At 39.6% G+C, this 12,086-nt stretch overlaps 1 protein-coding gene across 3 annotated transcripts; it reads right to left on the reverse strand.

Moving 5' to 3' along the window:
• Nucleotides 1–50: 50 nt before the first annotated feature.
• On the reverse strand, nt 51–10,361 carry LOC21398582. 3 transcript variants are annotated; one of them, XM_024169203.1, is made up of 10 exons: nt 10,141–10,361; nt 7,522–7,581; nt 7,183–7,428; nt 4,395–7,027; nt 4,119–4,264; nt 1,664–3,628; nt 1,368–1,416; nt 1,003–1,250; nt 769–873; nt 51–622 (listed from the first exon to the last, which is right to left on the reverse strand). In XM_024169203.1, the coding sequence occupies exons 3-10, from the start codon at nt 7,373–7,375 to the stop codon at nt 391–393; spliced, it is 5,571 nt and encodes a 1,856-aa protein (XP_024024971.1). In that variant the 5' UTR covers nt 7,376–7,428; nt 7,522–7,581; nt 10,141–10,361; the 3' UTR covers nt 51–390. The 3 variants fall into 3 exon arrangements, with proteins under 3 accessions (XP_024024971.1, XP_024024970.1, XP_024024972.1); XM_024169202.1 differs by having other exon boundaries at nt 7,183–7,432; XM_024169204.1 differs by lacking the exons at nt 7,183–7,428; nt 7,522–7,581; nt 10,141–10,361 and having other exon boundaries at nt 4,395–6,647; nt 6,748–6,752.
• Nucleotides 10,362–12,086: the final 1,725 nt, after the last annotated feature.

The raw sequence follows: 12,086 nt of genomic DNA on the forward strand, positions 1-12,086 counted from the left end.
GGCGCTGGGGTGTAAAATAGGAATGAAAAAACATCATTTGATACCTGGGCTTTATAGCCTTGCGAACAACTTTGAAATACCAGAGCGCAGTTTCATGATCCTCCCCCTTAATTAAAAAAAATGGTGGGGCATTGCAGTTTCCTTTCTAGATTTTTCAAAGTATACACAGGCCATCTTATAAATTTCAAGAATAACATCAACGACCTAGATTCCAAGACCTAACAGTCTCCATTGCTTTCAAGGAGACATTAATCCATTCTTCTCCTACAATCCCTTCTGTGTGCTACTTTGTGGCAAATCATGTGCCATTTTATAAGTTGAAAGAAAATGGATGATAAGCATGGGGGACGTGGAGACAATTGACAGAGGGAAAAATCAATTAATTAATTATCAAAGTGAAAGACATTGTACCCTGTCTGGCAGATTTCTAGGCATTGGAAGTCCTGTAACATATTTCTGTGGGCACGATTTCTGAGCATTTAGACTTCCATCAGAAGACGAGCTTTCTGCCGCATCAGCTTGCCCTCGACCATGGAATCTGGCAAATCGATTTATAACAGAAAACTTCTCCAGATCCTGGCATTCCACTCTTAAGTCTAAGATTGAGGCTCTCTTGTCCAGTCTGAACCAGTAGGAGGCGGCATTAGTAGAAACATCAAGAGAGAGAACACAAAAATAAACGGACAAGCAGAAACTCCCAGCTACATACAATTTCCACACAAAAATAAAAATAAAGAGGGGGAGGGGGTTGGGAAGGACTCAGGCTACCTCAACAAATCACTTTCCAGCTTCTTTGCACGACCAATAAAGTCTTCAACAACTTTTGAGTAGTATTTATCAATTCTCACGGGTGTTGTAAGCTTCTCAGGCAAGCTATGAAGCATGTGTAAACTTAATGTTAGCATGTAAAGGACAGTACTAGATTTCTAGAACCATAAAACATCAATCTGATGCATCATACTCATATAGGGAGAATTTAAATGATTTAAAGATGATTCTTACAGATTTTTACTGTCAGCAGGCGATGGATCATCACTTGCAGAGCAACAAACTGCACTGCATGCATCACCTAATGTCAATCTCGCAGAAAAGTAAGCCACACTCTCATACTGCAAGCTCATATCCGAAGAAAGCACAGCTGCTGGAGGAGGGTGAAGCAGCTGCTGCATGAGTTGTGTCGTCAAGATAAGCCTTCTTTTTAACCTAAGCCCTGGTGGTGCATCTTCAACCATTTCAGCTTCATCTTCCACCTATTTTATGAGAGGAAGTAGTTAGTATACTCCAGAAAAAGGTGATTTAAAAAATAATAATAAAAATAATATCTCATAACAGCTAACTAATAGCAAGTGGTTTAACTAGGAAGAAACCTTCTCAGCCAGTCGGTTTGTCGCTTTAGCCCACTCTGCCTCTGCCATGCTGGGGAAAAAATAGAATTTATCAAAAATACAGCGTAGTAAGTTATTCTTAAGTAAAGCGTCAAGGAAAATAACAATTACTAAGAAATAGAGATGCATATTTATGTATGAAAAGTAAAACCAGACAATGGAATGCGTTCCAATAAGAGAGAAGAAGTAAAGTGACCGAATGCAAAACAAACAGAAAATGCTAGCAATTTATTTAAAACCGGAGAATTTATCCAAGAGAAATGCCTCATGCCAACCACCTGATAGTCTGTAGCCTTTGGGAAACCTTCATCAGCTCCTTATGCCAAGGTAAAAGTTCAGATGTAGCACTTTTTCGCTTCTTTGGTCTCACAACAAGCAAGCTTTGATCATTGGCACGAGGCATCAAATGAGAGGAGGTTAAATGCTCACTGGCTGCCAATGTGGGAGTAGAAACTTGCAGGACGCTACCAAGTTTACTACCATCAGAAGAAGCATTAATTTGCTCCAACGAACCTCGAGCATGCAGATCATCAGCCAACTTTCCACCCACAAAAGGCTGTTCCGCAGACTTCATTGCGGTACTTCTCTGCATATCATAGACTGGTAACATTTGCCCATTTTTAAAGGTTCCATACTGATCAAACCAAGACGGCGCCATCTGGGGACTGATCTGAGGAGGCTCACCTCTAATAGAAGGTGCATTGCCACCACTAGGGAAATTATTAGAACTGTTCTGATTAAATTGAAACATGTCCTGAGAAGATGAATTGGAATCCCGATTATCCCCAAGCTTGGAGGAAAAACTTAGCATTTTTGAATCTCCAGAAGGAATTGAGGTATGATTAGCTGCCGAATCTCTCACAGTAATATTATACCCATAAGAAGACTGCTGCCCTCCCCCAGGACCTACGTGCTGAGGATCCATTCCAAAATCAGGACCTTTTAACCTCTTCGTGCTCCTATCAGTCGAGTCGGTCTCCGTACTCTTCATAGCTTGCACCTGATGCAGCAGAGAATAATTTTGATGCAAACTGTTATCAGGTCTTAAAGAACGGCCAAAAGCTTCAATATCTCTCTGGGTAGCAGCATGGCTTGCAACAGATGTCTCGGAGAAATGATTTACAACAGATTCCTTTCCCAGTGATGCAGTCAATGTCTTTTGAGCAGTGTCAACCTTGTCAGGCGACACTTGCTGCCCAGAGCTTTCTTTGTCTTGTTGTTCCTTCTCAGCAAAGCTTTGAGAATTTGCTGAAATAACACCAATCCCAGGCAATCCATTTCTTCCTTCCATGGAATCTTGCTCATTGAGCTTTGGTGATGCAGGAAATGTTGTTACAGAACTGCTATTAGGTCGAAGCTGAGATTTGAGTGAACTGGACGCCATCTTGGAAGGCTGGGCAGTTAAAGAAAGTTGCTGACGTGGAACACTGGTCCATGCATTGGGCAACACTTTAGAAAAGGTGCCTTGTTGGACAGAAGGCTGAGTGGGTGGTCCTACATCTGATTCCAGGATCTGCTGGGCTGGACTCTGTTTAGGGGTTTGGTCGGTACCACTCAGCTGGAATGCCTCTATGGAGGAAGCAAGCTTACTTTGTGGAGTACTCGCAGACACATCTGGCATTGGCAATGGGACAGAGGGACAAGCTTGAGCTATCTCAGAAGAACCATCTAACTGTTTGGAACCAGAGGAAAGCCTACTAAAAGGTAAATTAACAGATTGGTTTGCCATTATTCGTCCGCTTGCAGCATGCATATTCTGATTTTCAAGATTTCTTCCATAAGGAAAACCAGAAGCGAAAGTTGTAGCATAACTTCCCTGAATATTGGAGAATGAAGCTTTATTGCCAACCTGTCCTGATGTAGTAGAAATATTATTTCCGTGTCCCTGAGATGGTTCATACGAAGAGGGCACGGGCACAGTAGAGGCTCTCGAAGCCAACTGCATGGGACCCTTTTCTCCTACCTCATGCATGACATGAGCTGAACCAAAACCTGTATGTGAGTAGCTCTGTGAAGATACAGCATGGTCTGAACTGGAAAGACGTTGAGATGGAGGGGCCAATTGCAAACCAAAATTCTGTGAAGTAGACGGCTGATTCCGCTGAACATGACCAACAGATCCCTCCGACGTTTCTGCTTCAGGCATCTCAGAAGACATATTGCGTTCAGAAGAGCTGAGGCGTGTAGCACTGCCATGTTCCCTTGGATGATCCACCTTGTGAAGAAGCTCAAGCATATGTTGACTGCAAGAAAGTGAAACCATCGAAGTCCAAATTCAACTTAATTCCCAGATTGTAAACATCATTTGAACATGTAAAGAAAAATGTTCAAAATATAAACTGAAAATCATTTAAGATCAACATGAAAAGGACACTTGTTAAGGAAAGATTAAAGCAACAAAAACAGTAATAAAGACACAAGCAGGGCCCTCAAAAAATTTGACTTTATGAAAAAAAAACAACCTAAATCTCCTCCAGAACCAATCACCAGGACAGACAACCTTCAGGGGGGAAAAACAAAAACATTTATATATATATATATATATATGCGTGTGTGTGTGTGTGTGTGTGTGTTGTGGATTACAAAATGCAAAATAAACAAAACTATTGGGAAAGCTAAAACTAAAACCCCAGAAAACCAATACTACCCACAGTGGCCAATCAAAAAGCTTGATAGTACTTAAACCCTAGAAAGAAAATTAGATAAAAAAAATTGAAAAAATATTTTAATTACCTTGATGGCGGGACTTGGTTTGGGGCATAGTTGCCCATGCCTCTGTCAAATGGAGCAGACGCAACTGGTGCAAAACCAGGAAACATATTTTTTGAAGTTGTAGCATGTAAGCCTTTTGTGTCACCTTGAACACCAGGTAAATGCCCCTGAGACGAAGAAAGTGTGAATAACAAATTTTGTAATATTATTGTAAGTCAAATGAAAAGTAATAAGAAAACCTGAACTGCACAAATAATAGTGAAATCACTAACTAATATAACAATATATATTGATCACCTTCTCCATTTCCAAGGAACTTTTATCTGTCTGACCAAATTTTGACTGCCCAAAACTGCCTTGGTCGTAACCTTTTATTCCTCGTGAGACCTGCTGGGGCAAGGTCTGTGAATGTGTCCCATGTTTTGCTCCATAAGAAGGTTCATTGTCAACATCAACATCCCCCATTGGATGATACTGAAATTTGCGAATTCCAGACGGCCTCCGACCACCATTACCAGATAGTTTTTGTTTGCCGCCAGGAAAAGTACGTGAGTCGCCAACATCTGACCAAGCATTTTCCTTCGAACCAGCAGTAGAAGTATGATGGAGTACACTAGAGCGGAAACCGTCAGTGGAGTTATCTTTATCATTGAAGTTATCCACTTCATGTGTTTCAACCACTCTCCTATCCATACCAGTATTCCCTGAGGACTCTAAAATTTTAGGACTCTTACCCAGATTATGCTGGTTTTTCCCCAAGACTTCACCGCCTTTCGAGTTTACGGAAGAATCTACAACCTTCCAAAAATCAAGTTTTTGACTACTAGGAAGCTGTTGCCTACTTTCCTGGTTTGGTCTCATGGTACTGGAATTGGAGATTGCTATATTATTCAAACTGGGAACCTCCCTGCCTACCTGTGGGCTTCCTACCGAAGCTTTTGCATGTTCCGGCTCAGCATTTGTATTTGGAATAGATTCCGTCCTCCAAATACCAGCAGCATGCCCCATTTCATCATGCATTCCTCTCTTACAATCACCACTTTGAGCAGGTAATGAGTTTTTATTCTCAGGACTTCTAAAATTGTCACCTCCATCTGCTGGCATAGAATCAATAAAGTTCCAGCCATTTGCTCTATTGTACAGTTGAGTATCACTATTATGTGAGGATGTGCTTTGTTGACGAGTCCAAGATCCCGAATTGCTATTTGCATTTGTTTCTACACCTGGCGGATGACTAACACTTGCATATATTTGACTGCCTTCCACAGATTGCTTCTGTAAAGGGCCACGATCTGACCATTTATTTTCTTGTTCTGAGAACTTTGGAACAGCTCTTTGAGAAGAATCAGTCTGCAAGACGTCACCCTGCACCTGTGAAGTTCTGAATCCTTGGTGCTGAAATTGTGGAAGGCTAAGAGAATTGATACTAGGCCTATTGGCATCAACTGAGAGAGAAGATGGTCTAGAATTTGGTGCAACAGCAAGCTGAAAGTTGTTATCACCCCAAACTCCTTCTGGTTTTCCGCCATGATTGACAGTTGATGGCTGCTGACTCCTGGTTGGAGGTTCAGAATTTTGAAAGCTGGGGCCACACCATTCTTCTTGTATCCCTGTATCACCACTAGATGTTTCAGCAACAGCAGATTGCATAAGAGCACTCCAACTCCCACTTTGCACAACAGGAAATCCACCAGAATATTCTGAAGCATCCGATATATTATAACATCCCATTCCCATATTAGTATTCCTGCCAAAGGCCTCCCATATATTGTCATCAGAACCAAACAAAATTTTCTCTTCTGCTGGATCCAAGGTAGCCACATTCTGTGAAGAGGAAACCTGGGCAAATGATTTATCATGCGATTGTTCTGAAGATTCAGTCACCTCCTGTCTCCCTTGAAATTCCTGCATGGGTGGACTTCTTTGCTGGGGATTAGCCTGCTGCAAGTTTTCCAAATTAAACCCACTGCTTAACCCTTGACCAGAGGCAGACCCAAAAGTATTTTTCCCTTGAAAGTCCTGTCTAGCTCCCTCTTGCATGCTAACCTGACCTGGAAATGTGGCATACATATTACCTGACAAAGAATTATTGTTGGCTGATATCTGCTGCATTGCAGCTTTATCCATTTGAATATGGGAGTAGGAACCAGGTGTGCCACTTGTGCTAGGAATTGGAACCCCATAAAGTGATTGTTCAGCCTGTTGAGGTACTGTATCCATCAAGCGTAGTCCCTGGCCTTGCTCAGGAGAAAACACTTGTCCACTAGACGACCCTTGTATAACGGGGGATGCCCCACGCTGCAGCCAGTTGGCGTTACTTGCCACAAGCTCAGGCTGCCACAAATTGTTAGATGCCTCATTGATGGGAACGCCATTGATCAACGATGGTGAATGGTTACCAGCTGTCTGTTTTACAAACGAGGGAACCTGATTTGTAACATTCTGTTGTCTTGATTCTAATTGCTGAAGCTGTTGCTGTCTATGGAATTCTTGAAGTTGTGCAAGCATCACATGTCGTTGTAGTAGCTGCATGTCACTATTCCCTGTTTGCTGCCTCGGCATAGATTGCAGCACATTTAGATGCTGGCTACTCATTTGTTGTTGACCTCCAAAAAAATCAAAACTAACAGGAGATTCAGAAGCGTCCAACCTCATTGAATGTTTTTTATTATGTTCAGCACCATTTACTTGCTGAGACATAGAGACGCCTCTTGCCACTAAATTATGCCGGTTAGTGTCTGTATCCACTCCCAAAAAGTTTGCTTCATTTTGCCTTGTCTGGTAAACATGATTCCCATGAACATAGCCATTGAGAGCCGGCTGATGGTTAGGAGACTGAACTCTACCGAACTCAGGCTTCAAATTTGATTGAGTAAAGTTCAAACCATGAGGCATATGTGAAGATTGACTCCCATGGCCTCTCTCTGGATCTGCCAACCAAAAAGAAAAAGAAAAAAAATGAGATTAGATAATCGCTAGAAATGCAACTCTGTATATGTCAAAAGCATACGACATCTGGACTGAAATGGTAAACACTTACAAAGAACACAATCAAATTACTATATTTAAGGTTAATCACTTATACCTGGTTGCTGTACATTGTAATTCTTTAAACTAGAGATAAATGGACCACCAATCTGTCTCTGCCCACCAACCCACAAATTGTTACTAAGGCCTGGCCAGTTCCCGTCAATGGCCTGTGAATGATGCTGGCCATGTGACAGGTTCTCTTGGCCAAAGAAATTGTGGACCCTGTCACCAACTTCGTTGCCAGGCATAGATAATCCAGCTCAAAAATTTTCAGAAGCTGAAGTTTTGAATGGCAAAAGAACTACCTAAGGAGAATATGAACAAATATTAAAAGAACTTACCTCCTAGAGTTCATATTGTAAATTTACGAAAAATAATAATATTCAGCACCCACCTCGCTCAACTCATTTATGTATCACTTCAGTTACCATATTCCTAACAGACAAAACTTGTCCTGCACATAAGCATGTCAGCATGTCAAGTAAAATTAAAGCCAAAAGCAGAATAAACAAGCAAAGTTTGTAGGTGAAAAGATATATTATCCAGCCAACGGTAATTAATACGTCATATGTTCTTGTTCGTTCCGGTCAACACACCAAAGCAGCTGAAATATCAGTGTTTTTAAGAAAATATGATTGGTTATTACATCTACCAACATTGTCATTCAAATTATACACATAAAACTCGATGATATATTGGAAGATTTAGACCTTTTTCCCTTTGCATCACAACAAGAACCTCCTCATGAGACAACATCCTTCTCTCCCATTATTTCTAAATGAATGTCAAACCTGGCTTCTAGGTGTAACTAACAAGTACAACCATCTCAAATGCAGAAAATATTCAATGTCTAAAAGGGAACAAAACCATTCCTCAGCCTCCAACTAACTTCCTTCGAGCATAGCCAAACTTCTACAGTTCTACCTCATGTCACTAGCATGCTCTACTGACAAATTGCAAGAAAAAATTACAGAATTTGTCCCTATAACTGTCAAATATTAAGATAGACAAGAAATATCTAAGTACAATGTTCTCTACGGAATAATGATCAAGTCTTATTAGCAACGTCGAAAGTAAGTTAAACCTCTACATTTCCAATTCAACCATAATCATAAAATATTGGCACTATTTGATGGCTGCATAATGTAAGATATACTTTCCTTAGCACAGCATATCTTATAGAATTCAGTTTAAAGAACCTAGTACAGTAAAAACTTCATTATGCATTAGTACAATAATACAGTGGATTTGAAGCTGAATGCTCCATTACAAGACTCTCAAGTTTCAAGAAATTTTATCTCGCCACCACTAAGAGATTATCTACAATGGACGTTGAATTCTAGATCTGCGTTTGTTCACTAAAAGTTCACGTTATTCTATATTTTTTTCCTGTTATTTTCCACATAATGCGTTGCCAAATGCCTTAAATAAAAACCCATCTGTCCCACTCGCATCTAATAAAATTCGCATGTCTTGATATCATCTTGAGAACCCTCTACCTCATCAACAAAATAGCAACAGAATAAACTTTAATAGATAGACCTTCGTTTCAGACAAAGCCAAGCAATAACTTAGGATAAACTTTCCCTTTGAGTCCTGGTCTTTTACCACTATATATTTGTACCATTTAAGTAGCCAAAGGAGAACCTTTTTTCCTCATAGAGATGATGACAAGCCTTTATGTCAACCACAAATCAAAGGAACGCCAATATCATTATGGCTGGTAAGATATACCTAAGCCTAAGTTTCTCAAAACCATCCACATAATGATACCTAAAAGGTAATTTTGGATCTTCATGTCTTTCCACAACCATGTTTTCCTACGCCCTTGCATGTACGTATATAATTTTACTGAAACAACTAAGTTACAAGTCCATGACAGGAAAAATTTAATGCCCAACCATGCCCACATCAGGAGATATAGATCACGTCAAACAACTTGAACACTATATCCCATCATCGTTTTTTCTTTTTTTGGTGGTGGTGGAGAGGAGGAGGAGCGGGAGGGGGAGGGGGGAACAAAACAACATTAAGGCAAAAAGAATAATGAAGCATAAAGCAAAAAGGACAGGAAGTCCACCCGAATAAAAAGATCATAAAAATGGAAAAAAACTGACGGAACAATCGTAAGAAAATAAATAATAATAATAATAATAAACTGCATCAACAATTGCCAGTCCCTAACCAAATCGGAAAAAATGTAAATGAATAATGTCTTGATCTTCATACAACCGAATTGTAACTCAAAATTGCACCTATCCATATCTCCCTTTATCGGCTAGGACCATCCCAAAAATTCAACCCAATATCTTAAAAAATTCCCAACAATTTTCACCCATCCATCAACCCGTTAAGGAGTATAATGGACCAATTTCCACGAAGCTGCTCCCAAATCACTTGCTTAGAATGATGAGACAACGATGGGGATGATTAATGTTCACTAAATCAAAATACTAGATATTATGCACTACACAATAGAATCAAAGAAAATATGGAGGGGCATCACATATAAAATCAACGAACCAGCATAAATCTAAAACAATAACTTCCCCTCAAGTTCTCTTCCAAAAAGTACACGCTTTGGGAGCAGAAGACAAACTTTTAATGCTAAACATTTCCTATAATAACCAGAGAAACGAAAGGAAAACGAAAAGGGAACGAAGCAAAATCGAGGTTTAGAAGTGGCGTAACAAAATTTTCATCTCGGAACAGGAAAAGAACAACAACAACGGGCCTAAAGAACCAATCTTTAATCCATTTCCCCTCCTCCATTTCTTAGCAACCAAACAGAGCCTAAAATCGCAAATTTTTCCCGGAAAATCTAGCATCCACTTCCAAAACGGGTAGGATCGAGAGAAAACTCCCTAAATTCCAACTCCACGAGCTGCAACGAAGCTGACAAAGACTAAAGCGCCAAAACCCTAGCACGGATTCGCGTTCGAAACCGCAAATGGCAGCGGAAACGGAAAAATTAGGGTTTTATAGAAAGAAAAAATGGAGGTTGCGGACTCACAGTGACGTCGAGAGGCGGCCATTGAAGCTCGAAGCTGATCCTCCAACAAGCTCTGATCGCAAAGCTCTAAGGGTTTGAATCGGGCGGAGAAATGGGCGTCTTCGAGCAGAGAGAGAGAGAAGAAGAAGAAGCAAGGAGGAGAGAGAGAGAGAGAGAGATAAAGTGATCGAAATAGTGCGAAATTTTCAACGAACTGAGGAACAAGACTGAGGTTCGGATCTAGGCTGAGGTTCGGAGGACGAAGCGGGAGGTTCGGACCCGAAGCTTGACAGGAGTGGGTACAGGGGCAGTGGGAGCGTTTTCGGGGGGGGGGGGGGGAATGAAATGGAAGGCGTTTTTCTCTCTCTAAGAGAGAGAGAGAGAGAGAGAGAGTTGTTGAGGGTAGACGGAGATTTAGATGCTCCCACAAATGAAATTTCAACACGTGTCGTTATGGACAATTGGGCCCGCCTGAAATTTTCTTTTTTTTTTTTAAGGGAGAAATTTTATCCCTTTTCCTTTTTGTTTGGAGTTTCAAGATTTCGGCGATAACGTTTTTAAAATAATTTTATTTTTAGTATAAAAATAAAAATATAATTCTTTTGAGAATTATTTTGAGATTAATTTTAAAATTATGTTTAGTTAATTTTTTAAGATATTTTTTGAATATAATAAAAAAGTGAAATCATATTTATAATTATTAATTAATATATTATAATATTATTGATAAATATTAAAAAATAAAAATAAAAAAAAAGAAAATAATTTTCAAGTGTTTTTTATTTTTTTTATAAAAATCATTCTCACTATTTTTTATTTTCATTTTCATTTTTAATATATTTGCTAAATAAACACGATTTGTAGACCTTTTTCATTTTCGTACCTTAAAAGATGTGCAAAAACGATTTCAAAATAAATAAAAATTAATTCCAAACGCACCTTCGTGTAGCAATTTTGATATTGTAGATGGTGAAATCTACAATTAAATTTATTATAAGGCCAATAATTGAATTCAGAGGATGACGTCAGTATCGCATACGCAATGAAATAAATGAGCAGTAAAATAAAAGAAATAAGGACACAGAGATTTTATGGTTCTCCTGATAACTTAGGGTGGATCCACTGTAGAGTCTTCGGTAGTTTCACTATGATTGAAGAGTTGAATGCAATGATGCTCTCCGTGAATACAAAGAGAAATAGTGTGAGAAAATACTAAAAAGTATGTAAAAAGAGAGAAAATATGCTTGAATGGGTGAAAACATGTGTAGAAATGCATGAATCCTTGTATGGGACGCCTATGGTATGCATTTATAGGATGTCGCTGAAAAATAAGCCTTTGGATAGTTTCCCGTTTTACTTTTGATTGATGATCCTCTAGGAGATCTTTTCTTATAGGGATGATGCTTAGGGAGCAAGCATGTGAGATGATTAACTTTCCCCTTTACTTTTCTAGACGTGATCCTTGGTTTAATACTAAATACTCTTGCTAGAGATGAAATCTTCGTACTTAATTCTCGAATGCTGAGCTGGCATGTATGTTTGACTGCTCGTCTAGCGGGCTACTGGATTGGTCGTTTGGGCAACGTTGGGACCCCGCGAGCTACTGACCGCTTGGAACCTATTTTGGTTGGCGATTTCTTAATTTGATCCTATTCTCTGAGACACATAATGACACGTGTACGATTAGTGCTGGAACTTTGGACGTACGGGCCACCCGCGACTGCCTGAAAAAACTGAATTTGGGCCCGACACCCGAACCCACATGTCCGAGCCGGAGAAGACCCATGGACGGTCCGCAGGCTTGGTTTTGGCTGCCCGAGCCCGCCCGAATGTGCCTGAAAAAAATATTTTTTTATTATATTTTTAAATTTTTATAATATTGTATATATATTATATATAATATACTATTATTTATTATTTGTATTTGTATATAAATAATTATTAAGTTATTTTGTGTTAAAATTATA

This window comes from Morus notabilis, unplaced genomic scaffold (assembly GCF_000414095.1).
Source record: "Morus notabilis unplaced genomic scaffold, ASM41409v2 Scaffold717, whole genome shotgun sequence".
NCBI lineage: Eukaryota > Viridiplantae > Streptophyta > Magnoliopsida > Rosales > Moraceae > Morus > Morus notabilis.

Bases quoted from the DNA above. Each gene is read 5' to 3' on its own strand.
- LOC21398582 (XM_024169203.1), bottom strand. From the start codon at position 7,375: ATGCCTGGCAACGAAGTTGGTGACAGGGTCCACAATTTCTTTGGCCAA. The intron at 3,629-4,118 runs GTAATTAAAATA...ACTTTCTTGCAG, and splicing joins AACCAAGTCCCGCCATCAAG to TCAACATATGCTTGAGCTTC. The intron at 1,251-1,367 runs GTTTCTTCCTAG...CTCATAAAATAG, and splicing joins CAAACCGACTGGCTGAGAAG to GTGGAAGATGAAGCTGAAAT.